Source organism: Pseudorca crassidens, chromosome 4 (genome assembly GCF_039906515.1).
Source record: "Pseudorca crassidens isolate mPseCra1 chromosome 4, mPseCra1.hap1, whole genome shotgun sequence".
Lineage (NCBI taxonomy): Eukaryota > Metazoa > Chordata > Mammalia > Artiodactyla > Delphinidae > Pseudorca > Pseudorca crassidens.
The window spans coordinates 128,046,064-128,073,750 of record NC_090299.1 but is presented as its reverse complement, the minus strand read 5'-3'; the positions used below and the strand labels follow the sequence as shown (position 1 = coordinate 128,073,750).

The 27,687-nt window shown below is 41.4% G+C and overlaps 1 protein-coding gene and 1 non-coding gene across 6 annotated transcripts in view; both read left to right on the top strand.

Annotated features, from left to right (window-relative positions):
* ARHGAP10 (Rho GTPase activating protein 10) overlaps positions 1–27,687 on the top strand; it is a 325,386-nt gene that overhangs the window by 82,305 nt on the left and 215,394 nt on the right. For 4 of the 5 annotated variants that reach the window (XR_010943139.1, XM_067736723.1, XM_067736721.1 and 1 more), the window contains exon 4: positions 24,439–24,510. The exons of the other annotated variant lie outside the window; for it this stretch is intronic. Coding sequence is in view for 3 of the 4 variants with exons in the window: in XM_067736723.1 (XP_067592824.1) it covers positions 24,439–24,510 (72 nt within the window). In the remaining variant the exon portion in view is untranslated. The remainder of the gene's footprint in view (positions 1–24,438; positions 24,511–27,687) is intronic. 5 annotated transcript variants of the gene reach the window in all.
* On the top strand, positions 4,655–4,727 carry TRNAA-UGC (transfer RNA alanine (anticodon UGC)). The gene has a single exon. It is a non-coding gene; the product is annotated as a tRNA-Ala (tRNA).

Sequence of the window (27,687 nt, the reverse complement as noted above, 5' to 3'; positions counted from 1 at the left end):
AGCTCTTTAGAGCAGTCTAAGTGTGAGAGTGGATAACTGCAGTGCCATGAAGCCACCCTTCTATTGCATGAAGTGGGTGCGGACGTGTGGGTGGTAGAAGTGCGCGTTCTTAGTTTATGTTCATAGTATCAACTTTCTGTTCTCAATCCTCCTTGAAATTTAGTTGTATTTTCCTGGGATCCTGAGCATTCAGCAAATATGTATTTGATCTCCTTTTACGTTTCAGTTACCGTTTAGAATCTGAGTACACAGCCGCAAACAAAGCAAAGTCCCTGCCCTCACGGAGGTTACATTTTGGAAAGGGGAGGTGATAAATGAACAAATGTATAACACATTGTCAAGTAGCAGTAAGTGCTACAAAATGAAATTGAGGGAATTCCATGGTGGTCCAGTGGTTAGGACTCTGGGCTTTCACTGCCGAGGGCTCAAGTTCAATCCCTGATCCAGGAGCTAAGAGCCCACAAGCCGTGTGGCGTGGCCAAAAAAAAAAAAAAATGAAATTGAGAAGAGCAAGGAGCCAGGGCACCATTACATCTAGAGTGGCGAAGGAAGGAAGGCCTTTCCAGTGGAGAACTATGGAGGCATCCTGGTATCTGGGGGAAGAGAGTTTCAGGCAGTGTGGTGCTGGGGTTTAGCTCTGCAGAAACACAGAGTGATATTCTATAGTTGGCCCTCTGTATCCACGGATTCTGTATCTGCAGATCAAAAAATATTTGAAAAAAATTCCAGAAAGTTCCAAAAAGCAAAACTTGAATTTACCACGTGCTGACAACTGTTTACCTAGCATTTACATTGTGTTCACAACTATTTACTTAGTATTTTCATTGTACAGGCATACCTTGTTTTGTGTTTTTTTAGTTTTTTAAAAATTATTTATTTTTGGCTGTCTTGGGTCTTCGTTGCTGCACGCGGGCTTTCTCTGGTTGCGGTGAGCAGGGGGCTACTCTTCGTTGCGGTCCGCGGGCTTCTCATTGCGGTGGCTTCTCTTGTTGCGGAGCATGGGCTTCAGTAGTTGTGGCTTGCGGACTCTAGAGTGCAGGCTCAGTAGCTGTGGCGCATGCGCTTAGTTGCTCCGCGCCATGTGGGATCTTCCCGGACCAGGGCTCGAACCCGTGTCCCCTGCATTGGCAGGTGGATTCTTAACCACTGCGCCACCAGGGAAGCCTCCATACCTTGTTTTATTGCACTTCACTTCCTTGTGCTTCGCAGATGCTGTTTTTTTCATATATTGAAGGTTTGTGGCAACCTTGTGTCAAGCCAAGTCTTCAGGCACCATTTTTCCAATAGCATTTGCTCACTTTTTGTCTCTGTCATATTTTGGTAGTTCTTGTTATAGTTCAAACTTTGTCATTATTATTATTATATTTGTTATGGTGGTCTGTGATCAGTGATCTTTAACGGTACTATGGCAAAGAAATCACAACTCACTGAAGGCTCAGCTGATGGTTTGCATTTTTTAGCAATAAAGTATTTTTTTTAAATTAAGGTATGTACGTTGTTTTTTAAAGACATAATGCTATTATTGCATACTTAATGAATCATAGCACAGTGAAAACATAACTTGTATATACTGGGAAACCACAAAATACGTGTGACTCGCTTTACTGCAACATTCGCATTATTGCAGTGATCTGGAATTGAACCTCCAATATCTCTGAGGTCTGTCTGCCTGTATTACATATTGTAAATCATCTAGAGATGATTTAAAGTATATAGGAGGGTGTGCATAGGTTATACGCAAATACCATGCCATTTTATATAAGGGACTTAAGCATCCTTGGATTTTGGTGTCCATGGGGATCCTGGAACAGTCCCCACTGGATACTGAGGGACGACTGTATTTCCTTTTTTTGTTCCTTGAGATGAGTTGGCTGGAATGTGGTCTTAGCTCCAGGCTGTCTGATAAAGAAAGCATGGTTCTCAGAGCTCTTGTTAACTGACCTATTGATTTAATCTTCAGCTATGATGGGGGTTGATGGGGTCTCTGTCTTAGGCAGAATGAGGACGACAGGGCTGGGTTTCCAGTGCTGGGTAGAAGTAGGAGTAGGATGTTGTCTGTATAAGGCCACGAACCTCAGAAAGGAATGGGACAGCATGTTCCAACCCATTTGCGGGAATGGCAGTTCCTGCCGGATAGCAGGAATCTATCCAAAGGCAGAAAGCAGTGGAGGGCAGTTACTACCAACCACAGAATTAACAGGACGCCTAATGCTTTTTAAAAAATTATTAGCTTAACTTTTTTTTTTTTTTTGCGGTACGCGGGCCTCTCACTGCTGTGGTCTCTCCCATTGCGGAGCACAGGCTCCGGACGCGCAGGCTCAGCAGCCATGGCTCACGGGCCCAGCCGCTCCGCGGCATGTGGGGTCCTCCCGGACTGGGGCACAAACCCGTGTCCCCTGCATCGGCAGGCGGACTCCCAACCACTGTGCCACCAGGGAAGCCCTAGTTTAACTTTTTAGTTTGGAAAACTTTGAGCATGCGCAAACAGAAAGGAAAATATAATTAAGCTACATGTGCTCAATATTCGCCTTTGATAACCATTGCCACACAACCAGCCTTGTTTCTCCTATACTCCTCACCACCCCACTGCCATTGTTTTGACAGAAAGCCCAGTATTACATCGTTTCATCCATAAATACTTCAGTGTATAACTCTCAAAGATAACTCTCTTTATGAACCAAAATATACTTGTCACACCTAAAAACAAATAATAATTCCTTGAGATTACAAAGAATTGGGCCATATTCATTTTTTCCCCTGATATTCATTTACGTTTTGTTTCCTCCTCATGCCTGCGTCCTGTAACAGTCGGTTTGAATCTGGATCCAAATACGTTGCATTTGACTGATAAGTTTCTAAGTCCCATTTAATCTATGGGTTTTTCTTTCTCCCTTTTCCCCTTGACAGGAATTCCTGATACTCTTCCATTCATTTTAAAAAACCTTTAAAATAGCACTCTTCCTGAGTTATCGTTGAGTTATAATAATAAAATGGATAATAACGAAAGTAAAAAAAAAAGGCACTTGACCCATATTGACGTTATTTGGGTGTTTCTGTCTAATCTTGGTAGTCAGTGATCACTTTTTTTTTAAACCATGAAAATTGCGTGGCATCATTATGGCTACTTTTGGTTCATGAAATAGCTTTGAACACTTCGTAGACAACAAATCTTTGATGATTTCCTCGACACCAGCCTGAAGCTTTTTTTTTGTGGCTGCATTGGGTCTTCGTTGCTGTGTGCGGGATTTCTCTAGTTGCGACGAGCGGGGGCTTCTCTTTGTTGCGGTGCTCGGGCTTCTCATTGCGGTGGCTTCTCTTTGTTGAGAACAGGCTCTAGGCATGCGGGCTTCAGTAGTTGTGGCTCGTGGGCTCAGTAGTTGTGGCTCGTGGGCTCAGTAGTTGTGGCTCATGGGCTCTAGAGCGCAGGCTCAGTAGTTGTGGCACACGGGCTTAGTTGCTCCGTGGCATGTGAGATCTTCCCGGACCAGGGCTCAAACCTGTGTCTCCTGCATTGGCAGGCGGATTCTTAACCACTGCACCACCAGAGAAGTCCCCAGCCTGAAACTTTTGCATAAGAAAAGATAGCTCCCTCAAGAAGTATCCAGTGTGGCCCTGGAGAGTAACTGGTAAAAAGTGAATTAAAATATGTTATACTAAGTGCTAAACAAAAGTATAGGGTGTGGTTGCCTGGGGAGGGGAGGAGCTAAGCCTGTGCTGGTTGGGAAAGGCTTTGTGAAAGAAGCAGTATTTGAACTGGAGCTTGTGGGGCAGAGATGTGGCTTGTGGGGGGTGTTTGTATAGTTTAACAAGCTCATACCCACCAACACAGGGACAAGGAGATAAGGAAGGCCTTTCAGGAGCTAAAGTGGATGCCAGTGCTTTCTGAGAACTTTGAAAAACTCGTGTTTTCCTTAAAATTGCCACAGAGTAGCAGCATGTTAAAAGCCACATATTAAAAAAGGCATGCAAAATGATAGCTGTAAAGCAGAGGTAGAAATATTCTAAGATTGGTTCTAAGAGTTTAACAGTCTTTATGGTCACTTAATCTTTAAAATTGGTTAGTCAGTGGGCACATGAAAAGATGCTCAACATCACTAATCATTAGAGAAATGCAAATCAAAACTACAGGAGGTACCATCTCACACTCGTCAGAATGGCCATCTTTCAGAAGTTTACAAATAACAGATGCTGGAGAGGGTGTGGAGAAAAGGAACCCTCCTACACTGTTGGTGGGAATGTAAGTTGGTGCAGCCACTATGGAGAACAGTATGGAGGTTCCTCAGAAAAGTAGAGTTGCCATATGATCCAGCAGTCCCCCTCCTGAGCATATATCCACGCAAAACTATAATTCAAAAAGATACATGCACTCCTATATTCATAGCAGCACTATTTACAATAGCTAAGGCATGGAAGCAACCTATCCAGATGAATGGATAAAGAAGATGTGGTATATGTATGTGTACACACACACACACACACACACACACACACACACTGGAGTATTACTCAGCCATAAAAAAGAATGAAATCATGCCATTTGCAGCAACATGGGTGGAACGAGTGATTATCATACTAAGTGAAGTAAGTCAGAAAGAGAAAGACAAATACCATATGATATCACTTATGTATGGAATCTAAAATATGACACGGGAATTCCCTGGTGGTCCAGTGGTTAGTACTCTGCACTTGCACTGCAAGGGGCACAGGTTCGATCCCTGGTTGGGGAACTAAGATCCCGCAGGCCACGCAAACAGAAACAGACTCATAGACAGAGAGAACAGAATTGTGGCTGCTGGGGCGGGTTGGGGGGATGGGGGAGGAATGGACCGGGAGTTTGGGGTTAGCAGATGCAAACTATTATATATAGAATGGATAAACAACAAGGTCCTACTGTACAGCACAGGGGACTGTATTCAGTTATCCTGGGATAAACCATTATGGAAAAGAATATAAAAAAGAATGTATACGTATGTATAACTGAATCACTTTGCTGTACAGCAGAAATCAACAAAACGTTGTAAATCAACTCTACTTCAATTAAAAAAAGGTAATTAGTATTTCCCAAAGTCCTAAATTAAATGATGGTGCAGCATAATAATTAGACATTTATAATTAAGGCTGAGTCATTAAAATGTTAAAAGATATCTATAATCTGTGTTTTAGAAGGCAAAGATCAATGCCAGATATTTTTTAAAAAGCTTTCCATCTCCTGAATAAATGTTAAAATGTAGGACTTAGGGCTTTAAGGTATGAAGACATGAGTCTGGAAGCTCCACAGTCAGGAAGACGTGCTTGTTTGTTGGTTTTGAGCCACTGGGTGTATCTGGTCATGTGCCTCCTCTCTACCTCAGTAGGCTAGATACACATGCATAGTTGAGCAAACGCTGTGGCCAGCACTGTGCCAAGCGCCATCGAGACAAAGGCATCGTTCCTCCCCTTGAGTGGCGGGCTGTCTGTTGGGGAGATTGCTGAAAGCGTGCATTGTGGTAACAGTTATTGGGGAATTCGGGGAAGGCGCTTTGGAGACATCATTTCTGGTCTGAGTTGACACATCAGAGTTAGCCAGGGAAGGAAAGATGGAAGTGAAGCCCCAGTTTCACTTCCTTAAGGGAAAATGGATTGAATTTGAGAATGAAGGAGGACTATGTTTGCATATCACTGCCCTGCCGCCCCCCCACTAGTGTCCAGCTCTGTAGCTATTCAAATGAAGTGTTGGAAAGTGGAGAGAAGGCCAGTCTGGGAAATCAGTGGTTCCCTCCATGTATGAAAGTCAAATTTCTTTGAATGGATGTGCTGTGTCCTTGAAAAGGCCAATATTGCCTTTTTCAGGACAGTGTTTTCAAGCGAGTAGTTTTTCCTGATAATATTGCCAACCTAGAGGTGGAGAGCCGGGCACCGTTAGTGGCCAGGATGGCTGTGTCGCTTCCGTGCGTGTCCTCCAAGGAAAGTCCTGTGCGGTGTTTCCCTGCCAGAATTCCAGACATGGTTCTCCCTGGCGTGGCAGGACATGCTGTACTTATCTGAGGTGGGCAGCTGTCCAGGAATTTAAGGACTTTTAAAATAGTGCTGTCGTGTTCATGGTGTTCTTTTGAAAGCCCTTCATGTTGCATTTACTTCTCTGCATGCATCCTGTCATCCTGTCTTTCAGTTTTTGTCTGTTGCTGAAATGTGACTCTCAGCGTCTGAAGGTTCTGGCACATCAGGGCATTTGCGTGAGACCCCGCGGGGGAGGGAAGCTTGGGGGAGGAGGGGACGCCGGAGAGAGAAGGGAGAGCTCGCTGCCCGATGGTGCACAAAAGGTGCTTGCTCCTCATCCAGAAGGGGCCGGGGGCGACTGAGCTGGCCAGCAGACATGGGGGGTGTCTTGTCCCGCAGCTGCATCCTTCTCTCCCTTGAGCAGGAAGACCCTGTGTGTACACAGACTTATTTTTTTTTTGATGTGGACCATTTAAAAAAAATAAATTTATTATTTACTTTTGGTTGTGTTGGATCTTCGTTCCTGCATGTGGGCTTTCCCTAGTTGTGGTGGGCTACTCTTCGTTGAGGTGCGCGGGCCTCTCATTTCGGTGGCTTCTCCTGTTGTGGAGCACGGGCTCAGGCATGTGGGCCTCAGGAGTTGCAGCATGCGTGCTCAGTAGTTGTGGCACTTGGGCTTAGTTGCTCCGTGGCATGTGGGATCCTCCCGGACCAGAGATCGAACCCGTGTCCCCTGCATTGGCAGACGGATTCCCAACCACTGCGCCACCAGGGAAGCCCCATGTATACAGACTCTTTTGGCTTTTGAGACCTCTTTCTTTCTTTTATTTTCCCTTCCCCATGTTTTTCCCCACAACGGATTTCACTCTTGTGAAAACACTGGGCCAGGGAACACTTCCTGGGTGATTGGCCTTGAGCTTCCGTCTGGATAAAGAAGGCACTAGGCTTCTGAATCCTGAAGGCTTTTGTTAATACAGTAAGTCCCCTACATACGAACCGAGTTCCGTTCTGAGAACCTGGTGGTTAAGTCTAACGAAGTTAGCCTAGGTACCCAACTAATATCATTGGCTATATAGTACTGTACTGTAATAGTAATTACAGTATTACTGTACTGTAATACTTCTCTTACAAATAATGCATAAAAAACAAACACAAAAAATAAAACATTTTTAGTCTTACAGTACAGTACCTTGGAAAGTACAGTAGTACAGTACAACAGCTGGCATACAGGGGCTGGCATCAAGTGAACAGGCAAGAGGAGTTACTGACTGGAGGAGGGAGAGGAGGTGGGAGAGGGTAGAGCTGAAAGATTGTCAGCAATAGGAGACGGAGGCCAAGCTGCAATTTCACTCATGCCTGACGTTGATGGAACGCACGTTCGCATCTTTGAAAGTTCGAAACTTGAAGGTTCATATGTAGGGGACTTAACTGTAGTTTAGATGCTTCCAGGCAAGACACGATGGGTGTTTCTTCAGCCCTCGTCTGATTTGCTTCACTCCTTTCTCATCATTCTTTCATTTTCTCAAGGATCTTACAGAAGCATTTGGTTAAGCGATTTCTATATCTTTTGGGAGTTTTGACACTGATTTTTGTTTCAAACTTTCTCTGACTCTTCTAAAATTTCAAAAGTCCTTCATGATGTTCTTAAAATAATATTTGTTGGTTACAATGAACTAAATATCTTTTATTTCTGGGGAGGAATTTTTATGATATTCTTTCTTTAGTACACCCTAGGGCAGTGGTTCTCAAAGCTGGGTCCCTGCACTAGTAGCAGTAGCATCACCTGGGAACTTGCTAGAAATGCACATTCTTGGGTCACACCCCAGACCTACTGAATCAGGAACTCTGGGGTGGGGCCCATCAGGCTGTGTTTTAATAAGGCCTCCAGGTTATTGTGCAACCTGCTGACAGCAGAACCACTGGCCTAGGGTGCAAGTGAAATCTCCACCGGCTTTCGTCATGGTCTTGTAGCTAGATCTGTCTGAAAGTTGGAAACACTATGAATGGCTTTTTGACGACTTTATGCTTCCCAGGATGTTAAAGTAGTCTTCAAGACCCTAAGCTTTCACTTGTTGTTTCCAAAGGGTTTTGGACTATATTAGTTTATTATAAAGGAACAAGTTTCTGCTGTTCGGAATTTTAGCGTGCCTTAATTTGTGTTTAACATTGCTTACGAGTTTCTATAGTGTGATAAGTATCTAAGGTATTACATGCCATCGGAAAGATTGTGCCTTTAGTGTTATCTAATTCTATAGTGTATCAAACCTACTTTAATCAGTTCTTTTACAGATAAAGTGACACATTTTTTTATGCAGAATTCTCTTGGCAGTCACATTCAGCTGGGAAAGAATATCCCTTGAACTTACAGAAACATTTCTCAGTTTAGTTTAAAAACTGTCAGTGTTCTACATTTTTTTTTAAACTTTTTTTTTTTTTGGCTGCATGCAGCTTGTGGGATCTTAGTTCCCTGACCAGGGATCAAACCTGGGCCCACAGCAGTGAAAGCGTGGAGTCCTAACCACTGGACCACCAGGGAATTCCCTCCTGTCAGTGATGGAAATTCATGAAGAACTTTCCTCCTTGGAACTGACCTTTACAATTGGACAGCACTGTTTTTCTTGTACATTCATTACAATTCAGTCAGAGGCAGATGTCATTGTGAAACCTGTTCTTCAGGAATGCACCTTTTGAGATCTTTCTCTGACCTAGAATCCTCTAGAGGCCACAGTCGGGGCTAACTCAAATCAGACTTCTGTCATGAGCGCACGTGTCACAGGCAGGAGGCCTGGGCTCCTCGCTGACCCTTTTCTTGTGCGGCTTTGCCTCCTGACTCAGTGTCTTTGCCATTGGTGACTCACTGTCATCTGTGCCCTCGCAGCCTTGTCATCATCAGATGCTCCTTCCCTACTGAAACTTACGTTTCCTGTGTTTCAGCTCCTTGGGCTTGTTCTCTGCTTCTGCGGAATCAGCTCGCTCTTGCCATAAACTGGTCAATCCTGACCTGAAAGAGTAAAAAGCAGGCGTGGGTTCCTGCTGTTTACTCCCCCACCTCCAACAGGGGGCGCCAGAATGTAACCAGTCCGCGCAGTCGGCTCTCTCATCCAGAGGACTGGTTCCCTTAGTGGGAATTAGTTCAGCTGAATCCACAGTTTCATGAGGAAACTATTTTCATTCAGATCCTGTCGTGAAACACTCGAAGGTATGGCCTAGACTCCTAAAACAAAGAGCTGAGGGGGAACTTAGGGAAACTTAGATTTAACCCCTTCAATGAAAAAAAAAGGGAGGGGAACAGGAACAATGAGGTGGAGGGATTTGATTTACAGCACAAGTTAGTGACAGAGATGAAAAGAGCATCTTTCTCCCATCTCCTGGTCCTTGCCTTGAGCTCCTCGAGATTTAATACCCTCCCCTCCCCCTTCGAATATGGGTGAGGTGTATCCCCCAGGCAGCAGTCAGGAGGAGACGTGAATTTGGTTTTTAATTCTCCTGGCCTGTTTGGACAGCTGTAGCCCCTCACTGCTTCAATCAGCAAACCACTTAAGGACCGCTGAAGGAAGAAATTATGAACCCTGATGGTGGATGGGAGACCTGCCATTGAGACCTTCTGGATGGGTTGAGGAAGTACCAGTATTAGTACCTAAAGAGTGGGTGCTGGCATCTTGGAAGAAAATCCCAGACGCCATAGTATCTGGGATTTAAGGGAGCACCCCTTAAAGAAACGGTGCAGCGCCAAGATTCTTGATGGTACAGAGGAAGAAATGTGTGGGGAAAACCAGATATTGGTGACTGAGCTGAAAAGTGATTTGGAAGAGTTGGACTCTGAAAAAGCTTTAGAAATATCTGAAGTATATTTTGCTTATTGTCTTTTTAAAAAGTGTACACAAGAGGGATGTGTGATAAAAATATATCTAACTGCCCAAAGAGCTTTTTCAGTAAATATAAAAGCTCTTAGAGTTAAGATAGTAAATGAAGATGTCATCATCATTTTTTTTTAATAGTATGTAAAAATATGGAGTGTCTTAGTATTAGTGGCATGTTAGATTTAATGAATCGCAGTACTGCAGTGGTGATGGGAATTGTTAGAGGTCCAGGGGAAGACTAGTGGCCATGATAGTGTAGTGGAAAGAATATGGATTTTGGAAGCCGTGGCAGCCATGAGGCACCCCCAGATCTCCTGCATCAGGGAGTGGAATCGACCGTTGGGCCCAGCTGCTGTAAGGTTCCATCGCTGCTTTAGTGTGAAGGCCACGGGTTCCAAGCCTGCCCCCAGCCAGTGAGTGAGCACAGCAGGGGTACTAAAGCAGTCTCATTCCTGGGGACTCTGGAGTCCTCTGACAGGCAGCCTTGGCTCGAGGAGTCCCTGATGGTCTGGTCAGACTTTTTCTAGAACTGCACTGCAGTCTAACATGCATCTACCCCACCTTCCTTCTCCCACCTTGTCTCCTTCCCCTGGGGCCAGATCTGCGTTGCTTGCCTCTTCCAGCCTCCCCTGGCTCCCTCTCCCTTTTCTCTCATAGATGTTTCCCCTAATAAATTTCTTGTATTTCGAGCCCTGTCTTGGTGTCTGCTTTTTAGAGGACCTGGTCTAATCCAGACATAGACTGTTCTGAAGGAGAGAGAACGTGTCCATACAGGAGACTCAACGTGGGCCTTCACGGTGACTGTTATCACCAGCAGCAGGAAATGTTGCGTTGATCCAGAAATGCTGTTCTTTATACTACTAAATTTGTGAGAGAATCCCACTTCGTTCATAAAACAAATATGTTTGAATGCCCATTATGAGCTGGGCAGTGTTCTAGCACCTGAGGATACAGTGAGGACTTAGGCCCTTTTCCAGGATGAGGTGTTTAGCTCGTGGCTGCATAGCAGAACGAGCTATCAAGGGCCTTTCTGCCCCAGGCCCTCCCTTTTCCCTCTTGGCCACTCAAGGAGCCCAGCCCTCACAGAAGGACTGGAGAGCTCGTCTCTTTGTTGTTGGTCAGAAGTGTAGGTGTTCTTTTCTGAATAGTTCTCCTTTCTACTTCTGTCTCTGTCTCGTATTTTCTTTCTAATTTTTATTGGAGTATAGTTGATTTACAAGGTAGTGTTAGTTTCAGGTGTACAGCAGAGTGAATCAGTTATACATATACATATATCCACTTGTTAAAATTCTTTTCCCATGTAGGCCATTATGGAGTATTGAATAGAGTTTGTCTCATATTTTCTCGATTCAGTAGTTCATTGCCTTCTTATTCATGAGGTTCCATTTCTACCTGTGCCCCTGAGTAATACCATTCACCTCGGAAATTAAAATTTTCTTATTTAAAGCTACAAACCCACCCAATTTCCAGTTCTCTCATGAAGCTTTTACAGCTTTCTGACTGGCTTATCTTTTACTCCGGTGGGGTTTTATTCCTTCTCATCATGTTCTGCCCAAGTATTTATTTTGTCTGAAAAATACAAGCCAGGTCTTTGTGTCCCTCAGGCACAGAGGGAATGAGGCTCGAGGTTAAATATCTGCACATCCTTATTAGGTTAACTCACTCCTACTAAACCCAATAGCTTTTGTTTGAAGATTCTCGATTTTTCCTAAGTATGATTGAAAACAACGCCAAAAACCTTTACTGGTGGGGTCTGTTTGATTTAAATAATGAGTAAAATTGGTACTTTTTTTCTATTAATGTCCTTCAAAACTGATGCTCCCCTCTCCCCGCCACGAACGCTAAGATATTTGTAGAAGACAGGCATTAAGTGAACCTTAAAATTTTGTGATACAATGACCTAACATCTTTTTTGAGAGCTAGGTCATGGCCAAACCTCGAGGGAATTAACTCGGAGCAGAAGTTGTCAGACCTTGAGCTCAAATCCTCTTGTTTTGTTAGGTGTCAAGCTACTCAGAGTTTAGGATTGAAAGTTGATAAAAACTCGGGAGTTTTTATTCTTGGACTGTCTGAATGAAAGCATAAGTGTGGTAAGTGAAGTCATGAATTTGGAATATATGTCAGTATTTTACAAATTATGGTTCCTAGGCTTTTCAGTGAAGTTGCCTTGGTCTGAAAGAATCAGACATCCAAGGAGCCATTTCATATTAATTGGCTCCTGATTTTCAGGTGTAAACTCTGCAGAATTAATGTGCAGTCCCTCTGCACCTGTGTCCTCTTTAGAGCTTTGTGTACAGGTTCATTAAGACGCTCTCCAGTTCTTGTCAGTTTGAGCTATTAGCACTATACAATTTAATTTCATTTTTACATTAATTTTTTTTCTACCAGGAGGGATCAGCTTAGCCTGTGCTGTACTTAAAAATAAAATATCATCCAGGGATTTATTTATTTTGAAGTTAAAATTGCTTCTAGCATGATATACTCTTCTTTGTTTTACTTAATTGTGTTAAGTAGACAGAGAGCAGGTATTATCCTTCTTTATAGTTGGGAATATGCAGGCAACAAAAGAGAATTATTTTTCCTGTGGTCTAAAAACAGAACTAGTTCGGACAAAGGCCAAGTGAGAAAATGTTGGTCTCCTATTTGTCTCTGCAGCAGGGTTCTTTTAGAAAAACCAATTGTGAAACTTTTTCATTTTTTGCCAACATTAGAGCCTTTTAAAAAAAAAGTGGGAGGACTCTATTCTTCGTTTAAATTTTCCCTTTAAGATTTGAGCCTAGATTAATGGGGGAAGGTACAGCACAGGGTGAGACTGGTTAGATGGAGAAAAAGGTAGCAAAGGATGCATGTGGATGGGGAGTAATCTCATTAATTAAAGTGAATTGGTTTAATCAGGAGAAAAATCTTGTTTAGGAATATTGAGAAAGATAGTACTGAAATCAGTTTGACAAGATTGTTTAAGGTTCTGAAATTTAAAAAATGTTAATCTGGATTCTCAGTTGCATGGTCTGAACAGAAAGAGAGTTTATTAAAGAATATTAGGTAGCTTCCAGTATCTTTATCAGTTTTGGGGAACCGGGAATGATGCTGAGAGTTGCACTACAGAGCTGGGCTTGGAGAAGACAGTCACCACTGTTGCCACCAGGTGTGTAGAACAGTACAGTGTGCACCAGGCAACACCACTGCCCCTGGTGGTTGTTGGTAGAACTGCTGCATCTGGAAGGAATTGTTGCTACCACCCACCAGAATCTCTGTTCACTGTTTTTTAAGCACTAGCTTCCAAATCAAATTCTTGAGTGGGAACATCTGATTAGTGGAACTCTGGCCAGGTGCCAGGACCTCATGGAAGATGGCAGGGAAAGCAAGTGTCTGTGATTTTCAGCTTTTATAGTAGAAGGTGGGTTTTGTGCTATTTGGGAGGAGAATTCCTCAAACATAGGAAGGGGTTTCAAGTACCAGGTAGCCCAAAAGGGCAGATATACACTACCTATAATGTTTATGCCTGATTGTAAGGCAACACCATTTTCCCATGAAAAGATTAAACAAAAAATTTTTGGATAGCTTGAACTTACACACTTTTAGGTATGCATTTATGTGTCTGCTAGATAATCAGATGTGTATTTTCATTATTTAGTTGATTAAATGTGTGTCTGTATTTAAAAATTAAATTATCAATGTATACTTTAGGAATATTTTCCCCATTTATTTCATGAAAAAGTTATTCCAACTCTTGACGACTTTGACATCAGTGTGTTTATCACGGACACATTCGGAATTTTTCAGCACAGCTTTCCTCATGGCCACATCCGTCTGAGTTATTTGAGATACAGCCCCTTTTAAAATATCTTTCTGATGCTTTCATTGGAAATTTTATCTCAAGTCACAGGTACCCCCTTAGTGCACATTTGGACAGTCTCACTTAAAAAAAATTATCCCTGAGATGTATTTTTATGACTTTCTTTTTTAAAAAATGTACTTTGTTGAAGTCCAGTTGATTTACAACGTTGTATTAATTTCTGCTGTACAGCAACGTGATTCAGTTTTACATATATGTACATTCATGACTTTCTTAATGCAACTACTTAGCTTGTTTTTTTAGAGCGGTTTTTATATTACTGACCACTTAAAAGTGGTCAGTAATATTACTGACTTATTTGAGGTCATCTCCTGAACGATAAATAAATCTCTTAAATTTCTTAGCTTCCCCTTGCGTTTGTAACCCAGACCTGTTTGTGAGCTCTAAGCAGCTGAAACTAGATGTGATTGGGGCCGTTTTAGGCTAAGATTCCTCAAACAATTCTTTGTTCATCAAAATGATGGGGAGTGCACTCCTTCAGGAGAGTATAAGAATTCTTACATAGGGCTAAGTCCCTTTTTTCCTAAGGGACAAGTTCGGGAAAAATATTCCTTATGTTCAGATATGTATGAGGGTTCCTTGACATCCTTTCTCAAGGTTCTGTTTCAAGGAAAAATAAGAAACATGTCTTTGCTGAACGGTTTCTTTGCTGCTGTTCTTGACATTGGAATTGGAAAGTCGCGTTTTCGCTTCAGTCTAATGAAATGGGAAGTCTCTGGACGGTCATGGGAGAAAATTGTGGAAATTCTCCTTTGCTCTCAGATTATGCATTCCTTTGGGGTCAAGAACACATGGAATCCAGGCTTAAAATAACGAGGTCCGTGGGGGAATGGACATAATTCCTTCTGTTTCATTAGACTCAGTCTGTCCTCGTTAGTGCTGAGTGATTAGGAAGGCAGGATGTCGTGCTTCTGCTGGTTTATTCATTGTTTGACCTGGACTGAGACTTGAAAAAAATTACTAAAGCTATCCTAGGATGCAGTTCTGCCTTTGTTGCCTTTTACTGAATATGGGTTTCTGGTCCTAAGCTCCATTAGCATTAGAATGTATCAATACATCAGAACTTAGCCTTTGATCTCAAACGTGAGGGAAATTTAAAGTACCCGCAGTGGTTTCTCCCCCCACCCCCGGTAGAGTCTGATTCTCTTCCGGTCAGCTAGTATTGTCAAGAGATTCTCAGCTTTGGCTTAAACTGTGGGGGTAGGTAAAGATATTACCCTATCTTTTCTTTCCTTTTTTAGACATTTAAGCTCTCATATCCAAATGTCTTACAAAAAGGGGTTTCAGACTCTACAGTGGGAAAAAATGTAATCCTTCAGACTGTTATATAATAAGCTTGTTCTTTTACTTTGGATTGTGAAGTTTGGATGGATTCTGTGGTTTGCCATCATAAGGCAACATGGAAATGTAGTTTGCGTTTCTGCCTCTCCCAACTCATGTGGAATCCCTGAATCAGAGAGATGGGTGGGACCTCAGGGGTTTCCTCGGCCAACTTCCTCTCAGTGCAGGAATCTGTGACTCTGTCTCTGGACACCTGTCACTTGCTTCTACTTGTTGATACGGAAGGAGCGGTGGGTGGGGAGGTGTCACATTACCTTGCTGGGTCCATTGTAATTTGTACTGAATTCCTCTTGATGGCGAACCCAAACCTGCTCTGTAGCTTCTCCTCGTTAGACCTGGTTTTGTCCTCTTCAAGCAAATCAAAATGATTTTTCCTTCTCTCATGTGATACCCTTTTAAATATTTGAAGACAGCTTTCATCATTTTCCCTCTCAATGTTCTCTTCCTCCCAAATCTCATTAAACACCTCTGATTTTTTTTTTTTAAACCTGTTCCTTCTACACGTTTTTAGCCTTCTCTTCTCACATTCCTGCTTTGCCTCAGTTAGAGAAGGTCTCTCTTAAAATATGGTGACCATACTGTCGAGATAGGTTCTGATTTTACAGGACACAGTTGTATGATTACCTTGTTTGGATTTGAACAATATATGTAACCTATATATGTGTTCATCATCTTCTAGGACAATTTAACTGCTTTAGTTCATGCTGAACTTTCAGTTAACTCAAATTTTTAGGGGCTGCGGCCCCCGTTAAAGTCCACTGTTAAATTCACATGAGCTGTTGTTAAGATACCTTTTACACTTGAGCATTTGCCTTTCAAGACTGAAACCTGGCTGATTGCTTATCTCAGGCAAATTCTGTGGTGCCACTTTTGCATCCTTTTTAGGTCGAGAGCTACTCGAGCTGTGATTCTCTCATGCAGCGTTCAACCTTCCCTCCCAACTGTTGGTGCCTTGCAAACGTACATTTAAAAAATATACAAACATATAGGAAGTAAGAAGAACATCTTATGCTGTGATTCTCAAGAGAATTCTCTCAGGCAGGGTTGAGTCAACCATGGCCCATGGGCCAAACCCACCTCACCTATTTTATAAATGAAATTTTGATGGACCACAGCTATACTCATTGATACACTATGTATGACTGCTTTTGTGCTGAAATCGCAGAGTTGAGTAGTTGGAAACCGAGGCTGTATGACTCAAAGCCTACATTATTTACTACCTGGCCTTCTGTAGAAAAAGTTGGCTGACCCCTGTTCTAAGGTGAGACCAACTGATTCATTAGCATGTTTTATGTTGATGTAGATACAAGACTATCCAGATCTCTTTCCAAGGCGCATTAGCAAGGCTTCTTATGACATTTTTTTGGGTGGCTGGTTCAAGTATTTTATGGGGAAAAATATAGTTATATAGTCTTATATGTGTGCTTATAAAAAATCACATTCTAAATTTGCTTTCTCTCTAAATTATTTGATTGATTTTTAATGTGTTAGTATTTGAAAGCGCTTCTCCATACTATTACCGCGGCTGTCTCTTTCAAATTTGGAAACTTTCCCCACCAGAAGTTGTCTTCGAGTTTTAGGTGCCGTCCCTAAAGTTGGTATGCATGTACCTCTGGGAAAGAAGAGTCATGTTTTGGCATTAGAAGACGTCCACACACTTATTACTAGCTTCCATACACTTATTACTAGCACTTCTAGTAATATTATATAGCACTTCTGTGAACTTATAAACGGAACTGAGAGATTTCATGGAATCTCTATTTTGAGAAAAAGAAGAAAGCCGTCTTTGTTGTTCAGTCTACATTGCCTTACTCTGAAGCATTTACCAGCTACTTCATGATTTTGTCCTTGAACAGAATGCCTAGGGTTCAGTTCAGAAATGACATAATCAGACTTTCTTAAGGAAGGAAAATGATAATTTTAAATAAAAAATTAAAAAAAAATTAAAACTTTTTTTTATTAAAGAATTGCATTAGAGTGGTGCCTGTCACAACTACTGTTTTCTTTGATTTGGAAACAGGCTTATTGACCTGCCAATGGTAAGGTGGAAACTCCTTATATATTTTGTCTATGCTAGTGCTAGCCCTTGAAGGTCAGACAAATATTGCATCAAATTCTCCAAGTGAAGGACAAATATAAAATTGCTCATGTGGAATCTTTGTGTCCTGGTCCTTTTGTGAACGACAGTGTTTACTCCAGGGTATGGAGTTTCAGGGTTTGAATTTTAAAAGGTCTTCGTGTACCCATGTTGTTGATGCCCACATCTAGCCCCGACTGAGCATCTCCGGGTCCTGTTCTGACGGCCACTGGAGCCCATCGGATCTCGTCCACCTCCTCCGCTGCTTCCTGACTTCTTCAGGGGCTTTAGTGATGCTGAATTGCTGGTACTTCCGTGCACTGGAAATGCTGTTTTCCCCTCTCTCATGGAGGGCCTTTGTTTTACTCTTATCCTTGACCTGGAGAGCTCCTGTACTCTGTTTCAGGCTCAGGTCTGCATTATCCCCTCAGGAAGTCTTCCCTCACCCAGGCAGCTTCCTGTTCTCACCCACACTGTGCACACCACATCATGTTACGCTGATGGGCTTACATCTCTCGGGTGTACTCTTAGCGCAGGTGAATCGAACTGCTCACCTTCTCCCTGCCTTGCTAGTCTCACAAAGCCTGATGGATGTTCTCCGAAACTCCTGTTCACCTCTCTCAAAGGGCCTTCAGCCCAGGAAGTGCTCTCCTCCCTGTTTGTAATGATTCCTTCTTTCATGCCCCGCTTTATTCAGACTTCTCACCACGCCTCATATCTTGAGAACTGACCTTGCCTTGTACTTCTCGGAAAAAATAACTATCTGGTAGCAACTTCTTCAGCTTCTGTTCATGAAACCTACAAACCCATTTGAATGGGCCGTTGCTTTCTCCTTGCTTCCTATTACAAGGGCAGGCGGGATCTCTACTCCTGTGACGGGTCAGCATTCCGTTTCCTCCCACGTTAGAGACTTTGAACCATCTTTTCTGGAGTCTTCGCATGGGCATGGAGATGTGCTGTCATCTTTTTTTTTTTTTTTTTTTAACATCTTTATTGGAGTATAATTGCTTTACAGTGTTGTAATGTTGTGTGGGTTTAAGTACTGATCTTCTTAAAAAACAATCTGCCTTCACTTTACCTCGTGTTCTGTTTCAACCATTGTCTTCTTTTGATTCTGTCCTTCGTGGCCGTACTTTTGAAGAAGGGTCGTTCCCACAAATGTCCTCACCCTTTATTTATAAACCAACTCCAGTCTGGCCCTTTCTCCCTCCTTTCCGTGGATATTGCTGAGATCTCATTCATTCTTTAATTTCTCTGCAGCTCACACAGTTAAACCCCTGTCTTGCTTCATCCAGCCTCCACGGACGATCAAATGTGGGTTTATTCAGGACCACTAGTAGGCTAGGTCCAGATGTGGATGCCTAGGAGATGATACTGGTGCTAAGGGAAGTGAGCTTTAAATTATTTTGAGATGTTGTGTGTCAGTTGGATCACCTTGAAAATGTATGGCAGAGCCTCTCATCTGCTTTCCCAGGTGGACCTTGGGGCATTCCATATTGTTTCGAGTCGTCAGGATTCCTGGCATGTGCTGCCGTGTCCCTGCTCTGCTCTTTGGTTTGCCCTTGTTGCAGGTCACGTGGCCTACAATATGAAGAGGATAAAATGATCGTATTTTGAAGATGATCCCTTTCCATTGACTAGTGATTGCTCTTAATTCTGTCTGTTGCCTCAACTCTTTGATACCTAAGTAACAAATTGTCAGGGCTGGAGTGAGTGAAGTCCGGTGGCCGGCCTGGGGAAGAGAGTTTAAGCAAGCTCTGGGCATCTCGAGTGTGGACAGGATCATTTTTTTCTGAGGATTCTGCATCTCACTGGATGAATGGTCTCTTTGGGAGAAACCCGTCCATAATGAAACACTGCAAAGGAGCCTAGGGTTAAATGAAGAATCCTTTCCTGTTGTGAGTCACTTATTTTCTTCTGTAATTTTAAGCTTGGATTTTTGGGGGGCTTTTTTTTGTAACAAGAGGGATGGCACATTGTTGTCAAGTGTTTTGAGGGTTGCTTTTCTATTCTGAATCCTTCTGGAGGTGGTGAGAACGCTACTACTCACTAGCACATTGTGGTTAAATGCATTCTCCTTCGGTAAATGTTCCCTTCTATGTGCATTTTCAGCATTGTTTGTTGTAGATTCTTATTTTATTTTATTTTTATTAAAAAATTTTAAATCGAAGTATAGTTGATGTACAGTATTATGTAAGTTACAGGTGTGCAGTATAGTGATTCACAATTTTTTTAACATCTTTATTGGAGTATAATTGCTTTACCAATGGTGTGTTAGATTCTGTTTATAACAAAGTGCAGCAGCTATACATAAGCATATATCCCCATATCTCCTCCCTCTTGTGTCTCCCTCTCACCCTCCCTCTCCCACTCCTCTAGGTGGTCACAAAGCACCGAGCTGAGCTCCCTGTGCTATATAGCTGCTTCCCACTAGCTATCTATTTTATATTTGGTAGCGTATATACGTCCATGCCTCTCTCTCACTACGTCCCAGCTTATGCTTCCCCCTACCCGTGTCCTCAACTCCATTCTCTATGTCTGTGTCTCTATTCCTGTCCTGCCCCTAGGTTCTTCAGAGCCTTTTTTTTTTTTAAATTCCATATATGTGTGTTAGCATACAGTATTTGTTTTTCTCTTTCTGACTTACTTCACTCTGTATGACAGACTCTAGGTCCATCCACCTCACTACAAATAACTCAATTTCGTTTCTTTTGATGGCTGAGTAATATTCCATTGTCTATATGTGCTACATCTTCTTTATCCATTCATCTGTTGATGGACACTTTGGTTGCTTCCATGTCCTGGCTATTGTAAATAGAGCTGCAATGAACATTGCGGTACATGACTCTTTTCGAATTATGGTTTTCTCAGGGTATATGCCCAGTAGTGGGATTGCTGGGTCATATGGTAGTTCTATTTTTAGTTTTTTAAGGAACGTCTGTACTGTTCTCCATAGTGGCTGTATCAATTCACATTCCCACCAACTGTGCAAGAGTGTTCCGTTTTCTCCACACCCTCTCCGGCATTTATTATTTATAGATTTTTTGATGATGGCCATTCTGATTGGTATGAGTAGATACCTCATTGTGGTTTTGATTTGCATTTCTCTAATGATTAGTGATGTTGAGCATCCTTTCATGTGTTTGTTGGCAATCTGTATATCTTCTTTGGAGAAATATGTATTTAGGTCTTCTGCCCATTTTTGGATTGTGTTGTTTGTTTTTTTAATATTGAGCTGCATGAGCTGCTTGTAAATTTTGGAGATTAATCCTTTGTCAGTTGCTTCATTTGAAAATATGTTCTCCCATTCTGAGGGTTGTCTCTTCGTCTTTTTATGGTTTCCTTTGCTGTGCAAAAGCTTTTAAATTTCATTAGGTCCCATTTGTTTATTTTTGTTTTTATTTCCATTTCTCTAAGAGGTGGGTCAAAAAGGATCTTGCTGTGATTTATGTCATAGAGTGTTGTGCCTATGTTTTCCTCTAAGAGTTTTATAGTGTCTGGCCTTACATTTAGGTCTTTAATCCATTTTGAGTTTACTTATTTATTTATTTATTATTTATTTATTTTTTTTGCAGTACACGGGCCTCTCACTGTTGTGGCCTCTCCCGTTGTGGAGCACAGGCTCTGGACGCGCAGGCTTAGCGGCCATGGCTCACAGGCCCAGCTGCTCCGCGGCACGTGGGATCCTCCCGGACCGGGGCATGAACCTGTGTCCCCCCCATTGGCAGGTGGACTCCCAACCACTGTGCCACCATGGAAGCCCCATTTTGAGTTTATTTTTGTGTATGGTATTAGGGAGTGTTCTAATTTCATTCTTTTACCTGTCCAGTTTTCCCAGCACCACTTATTGAAGAGGCTGTCTTTTCTCCGTTGTATATTCTTGCCTCCTTTATCAAAAATAAGGTGACCATATGTGTGTGGGTTTATCTCTGGCTTTCTCTCCTGTTCCATTGATCTATATTTCTGTTTTTCTGCCAGCACCGTACTGCCTTGGTTACTGTAGCTTTGTAATATTGTCTGAAGTCTCAGAGCCTGATTCCTCCAGCTCCGTTTTTCTTTCTCAAGATTGCTTTGGCTATTCGGGGTCTTTTGTGTTCCATACAAATTGTGAACATTTTTATTCTAGTTCTGTGAAAAATGCCATTGGTTGTTTGAGAGGGATTGCACTGAATCTGTAGATTGCTTTGGGTAGTAGAGTCATTTTCACAATGTTGATTCTTCCAATCCAAGAACATAGTGTATCTCTTCAACTGTTTGTATCATCTTTATTTTCTTTCATCAGTGTCTTATAGTTTTCTGCATACAGGTCTTTTTTCTCCGTAGGTACGTTCATTCCTAGGTATTTTATTCTTTTTGTTGCAATGGTAAATGGGAGTGTTTCCTTAATTTCTATTTCAGATGTTTCATCATTACTGTATAGGAATGCAAGAGATTTCTGTGCATTAATTTTGTATCCTGCTACCCTACCAAATTCATTGATTAGCTCTAGTAGTTTTCTGGTAGCATCTTTAGGATTCTCTGTGTATAGCATCATGTCATCTGCAAACAGTGACAGCTTTACTTCTTCTTTTCCAATTTGGATTCCTTTTATTACTTTTTCTTCTCTGATTGCTGTGGCTAAAACTTCCAAAATTATGTTGAATACTAAGTGGCGAGAATGGGCAACCTTGTCTTGTTCCTGATCTTAGAGGAAATGATTTCAGTTTTTCACCACTGAGGACGATGTTGGCTGTGGGTTTGTCATATATGGCCTTTATTATGTTGAGGTAAGTTCCCTCTATGCCCACTTTCCAGAGAGTTTTTATCATAAATGCGTGTTGAATTTTGTCGAAAGCTTTTTCTTCATCTATTGAGATGATCATATGGTTTTTATCCTTCAGTTTTTAATATGGTGTATCACATTGATTGATTTGGGTATATTGAAGAATCCTTGCATTCCTGGGATAAACCCCACTTGATCATGGTGTATGATCCTTTTAATGTGCTGCTGTATTCTGTTTGCTAGTATTTTGTTGAGGATTTTTGCATCTATGTTTATCAGTGATATTGGCCTATAGTGTTCTTTCTTTGTGACATCTTTGTTTGGATTTGGTATCAGCGTGATGGTCGCCTTGTAGAATGAGTTTGGGAGTGTTCCTCCCCCTGCTATATTTTGGAAGAGTTTGAGAAGCATAGGTGGTAGCTCTTCTCTAAATGTTTGAAAGAATTCGCCTGTGAAGCCATCTGGTTCTGGGCTTTTGTTTTTTGGAAGATTTGTATTCACAGCCTCATTTTCAGTGCTTGTGATTGGTCTGTTTATATTTTCTATTTCTTCCTGGTTCAGTGTCGGAAGGTTGTGCTTTTTAAGAATTTGTCCATTTCTTCCAGATTGTCCATTTTATTCGTAGATAGCTGCTTGTAGTAATCTCTCATGATCCTTTGTATTTCTGAAGTGTCAGTTGTTATTTCTCCTTTTTCATTTCTAATTCTATTGATTTAAGTCTTCTCCCTTTTTTTCATGGTGAGTCTGGCTAATGGATTATCAGTTTTGTTTATCTTCTCAGCTTTTAGTTTTATTGATCTTTGCTATTGTCTCCTTCATTTGTTTTTCATTTATTTCTGATCTGATCTTTATGATTTCTTTCGTTCTGCTACCTTTGGTGTTTTTTTTTTTTTGTTCTTCTTTCTCTAATTGCTTTAGGTATAAAGTTAGGTTGTTTATTTGAGATTTTCTCGTTTCTTGAGGTAGGATTGTATTGCTATAAACTTCCCTCTTAGAACTGCTTTTGCTACATCCCATAAGTTTTGGGTTGTCATGTTTTCATTGTCATTTGTTTCTAGGTATTTTTTGATTTCCTCTTTGATTTCTTTAGTAATCTCTTGGTTATTTAGTAGTGTGTTGTTTAGCCTCCATGTGTTTGTAGTTTTTGCAGATTTTTTTTCCTGTAATTGATATCTAGTCTCATAGTGTTGTGGTCAGAAAAGATACTTGATACGATTTCAATTTTCTTAAATTTACCAAGGCTTGATTTGTGACCCAAGATATGGTCTATCCTGGAGAATGTCCCATGAGCACTTGAGAAGAAAGTGTATTCTGTTGTTTTTGGATGGAATGTCCTATAAATATCAATTAAGTCCATCTTGTTTAATGTGTCATTTCAAGCTTGTGTTTCCTTATTTATTTTCATTTTGGATGATCTGTCCATTGGTGAAAGTGGGGTGTTAAAGTCCCCTACTCTGATTGTGTTCCTGTTGATTTTCTGTTTTATGGCTGTTAGCGTTTGCCCTATGCGTTGAGGTGCTCCTATGTTGGGTGCATAAATATTTACAATTGTTATATCTTCTTCTTGGATTGATCCCTTCATCATTATGTAATGTCCTTCTTTGTCTCTTGTAATTGATTCACAACTTTTAAAGGTTATACTCCATTTATAGTTATTAAAAATATTGGCTGTATTCCTCATATTGTACTTTATTTCCTTATACCTTATTTTATTTTTTAATATTTATTTATTTAGTTATTCATTTTGGCTGATCTGGGTCTTAGTTGTGGCATGTGGACTCTAGTTCCCCAGCCAAGGATTGAACTCAGGTCCCCCTTATTTGGGAGCGTGGAGTCTTAGCCACTGGACCACCAGGGAAGTCCCTGTTGTCTTTTTTTACATTCCACATATAAGTGATATGTAGATTCTGTCTTAAAATGAGAAGCCCCAAACGAGCCAATATAAAAATGAGTGAGGTTGTGGGTGGAGTCTGTGTGTGGTTCCTGTCCTGGTGACCTTGCCAGCTCTCTGAATATTTGGGTGACTGACTGTCCTGAGCTCCAGTGACTCTGCTTTGCTAGCATAGCCTAAATCCTCATGAGGAATTTTCAGTGATGAAGGGCTGTCCTGCTACATTTAAACTTGTAGCCACAAACCTAGCCCTCTACATTATGTAGTCTGATCACTAATAATGGAATGTCATCGACTTTTAAATTTCTGAGCAGTGGGAGAAAAAAAAAAAAACCTTCCAACAGAAGTGTTCTGTTAATGAATGTGATAGACCCCTTTGTTGTTTGAAGCCAACCCTCTTGCTGTTTCCTTGAAGAAAAGGGCTGTATTGGGGCTAGGTTGCACATTTCCCTGGCACTTTGCCACACCTCCTCTTCCCCGAAAATATTTATGGATATTTGGTGTGTTAATAAGTTTAGAAGTGATTTAATGGTCACATTGGCAGGGTGAGATAAAGCAGTTCAGTGTGTTGTTCATTTTGTTTCTGGGTGGGGTGGAAGAGGGAAATGAAAGACTAACTTTTTCCTCTTTGGAAAGCTAATACTCTGCTCTTCTGTTATCACTCTTGTTCTCTAGGCATTAAGTGTCACCGAAACCCTGATTAAACCCTTGGAAAAATTCAGAAAAGAGCAACTTGGAGCCGTCAAGGTTTGTGTCTAATTTGAGCACACTTGTAAACAGCAACTGTAGACACCTCTGCTGCTTGAGCGTACGCTCGGTTCACAGTTAGCAGCGTTGAAGGAGATGTTGGAGTCCACCGTCTGTTGTTTTATGTTTCAAACGTGCTTTGTCCCTTCTGGGGGAATATGAAATTGAAAACAAAACAGAAACGCCTGGACTGGATGGTAAAACCTCTCGTAATCATCTTTGGCTGCACCTTTCCATGTAGAGTTTTAAAAATATCTTTAAGCAGACAACACGTTTACTCTGTATAGAAACATCTTATCTCTGTAGGAAGGGCAGTGATTTCCATGCCCGCCTCAGCTTGATGGCAGACTGTAGCATCATACTAGGGTTTAAGATTAGAAATGCTGCTACACCAGCATGCCACTGAAACTAGAAAGAGAATATTCGGTTACAGTAAGTCCTCTACATACGAACCTTCAAGTTGCAAACTTTCAAAGATGTGAACGTGTGTTCGTATGTCCAGTCATGTTGTTAGTTGATGTGTCTGTAAGATTACTGTACTGTAAGGTTAAAAATGTTTTCTTTATTTTTTGTGTTTGTTTTTTGTGTATTATTTGTGTGAAAAGTGTTACAAACCTATTACAGTACAGTATTATATAGCCAATTGTGTTAGTTGGGTACCTAGGCTAACTTTGTTGGACGTACGAACAAATTGGACTTACGAATGCACTCTTGGAATGCAGCTCATTCGTATGTAGGGGGCTTACTGTATTGGGATGTATTTCCTTCAATTTAACACAAATTTATTGAGCGTCTGTTATGTACCAGCATTGTTATGGGTGCTGGGGATTCAGAGGTGAGTGAACCACAGACTCTGTACTCAGAGCTCTGGGATGTAGCCAGGATTTCTGGGAATAGTGCAGGGACTTTGCCACTGGGAGCCTAGGATGTATTTAGCAACTTCTAACATCTGCTAACTAAGAAGCTTTGAAATTAACTCAGAGAAGTAATTTCCACCAGCCTCTCTTGAATGTTGTGCACGTACTTGAGGGAGAAAAAATAGCGTTTCCGTGTTGTTGACCATTTTTGGCTTGGCCTAAGGAGACGGGAATAACTTCAGTTTTAGGTAGGGAAGAGAGGTTTTATATTTGTCTTTTTTTCCCCCATGCATTGGTGATGTGAGGTTTTTTTTTTTCCTTTATCTTTGTAAATAAACTATTAAAATCCCTTTCTACAAATAAACATTGTGGTCTCCATGGCGATAGCTATACAAATGGATCCAGAGAGGGCCAGCTTTTTAGCTGCTGTTTATAGACTCAGTTCTCCTTTAAGTGACCTGTTAACATATTAGACACTTCTTTTTGGCATGATATTTTACAGTTTTTAACGAAGGGCTGTGTTTTGAGGGGAGGTCAGTGGGGGTACCCCCCCAAGTCCTCTTCCTGGAATCGTTTGCTGAGCTGCATGAAGCTGGTTTGTGTCTGCTGGCTTTGTAGCAGGACATTGGGGGGTCTGGTTTCACATCTGTGACCTTGGGCAAGTAATTGGCTTTAGTTTCTTACCTGTAAGATGACAGACTGGGGATCTGACTGCTCTAGTTTGCAGTTTCATGATTCTGTTTTCTCTGATCTTCATAGGCTGTCTTAAAGCGTGAATAATCTTGGTTCTTTCTCTTTGAACATTTCATGGCAGGTACTGAATGTAAACATTTCTTCTTTTTCTTACTTTACTTGGATGATGGTCGGGAAGGATAAGGGTTAGATTATGTACATGAAAAATGAATGTGACTTAATTGATAGATGTATTTCCTTTTTATTTACCTACTGGGTTTTTAGAAATGTCTGGCCTTGAGTCTTCTACTGACTCCTTCTCCTCCCAAGATTTGCCCAGCTTCTCATGTTGTGCCCGTTCTAAGTGTGGTTGACCCTTGAACAACTCAGGTCTGAACTGTGTGGGTCCACTTCTATGTGGGTGTTTTTCATTAGTAAATACTACAGTACTACAGGATCCACGGTTGGCTGAATCCACGGATGTGGAACCGCCTATGTTGAGGACCGACTCTAAGCTCTACTCGGATTTTCAACTGCTCCTAGGTTGGCGTCCCTAACCTCTGCATTGTTCAAGGCTTAACTCACTGTATAGCCTAACCTGCAGAGCAGCTTGCAAAATAAATTGCCATATTACAAGGTTAAATTATTTTAATACTTTGTCTCTTGAGCTGTTTAATGGCCAAATTCTATCCTGAAGTCCCAGTTCTTTCTTTCTTTCTTCTTCTTATTATTTAAAAACATTTTCTCCCCTCCCCTCCGCCGCACTTCATGGCATGCGGGCTCTCAGTTCTCTGACCGGGATCGAACCGCGCCCCCTGCAGTGGAAGCACAGAGTCTTAACCACTGGACTGCCAGGGAAGTCCCCCATTTCTTTCTTTCTTCATGTTTTTTTTTCTGGCTTCAGGTTTATGAAGGGTGTATCCTACACTCTTGTTCAGTACAGTGTGTGTGCTGCCTGTCACACCTATCAATGTTACCTGGGAGAAGCCTTTTTTTTTACTGGTAGTTTTGTGTATTAAACAGTAGAGAAAGGTAGTTTTCTAGGTTATATAGTGATATATAAGCATCTGTCTTTTTCATTAGATTGTGAAATCTTTAAGAGAAAAACCTATGCTTGTTTCTTTATTTTCTACCAGCCTCCACTCTGTCTTACTATAACATATTTAATAAATAAACCAATTCTACTGTTCTTCTATTCTATTCTAGAAGAACCAGGAAAGGGCTTAGAACCTGGATATTTGATGATTTTCTCCATTTGTGCTTTCTAAACGCCAATCCTATTTTGAAAAGCACACGCTCTTGTTCCGGTGGTTTATTTACTTACGCGGGATACTTAAAAATAACTTAATTCTCTTAGGTTAAAGATCTTTTTTAAAATACCATGAAGCAGTTTTCATGTGGGGAGAAAAAGACAAAAGTCTTTAAAAGTTGACCGCAGCAGAAGTTTTTAGATACCCTTGTCAAAATGTTTATCTTTTCTTTCCCGTCTCCTTTTTCCCATCTGGGACGGTCCTGTCTTTCACTTTTATATACAAGCTCTTTCAGTTTCATTTACTTCTTCATTTTCCAGCATCCCAGTGACATGTGTAATTTGTGTTTTTAACATAATCGAAACTGCTAGGCGGCTTTTGTAAACCGGATTTTTTAG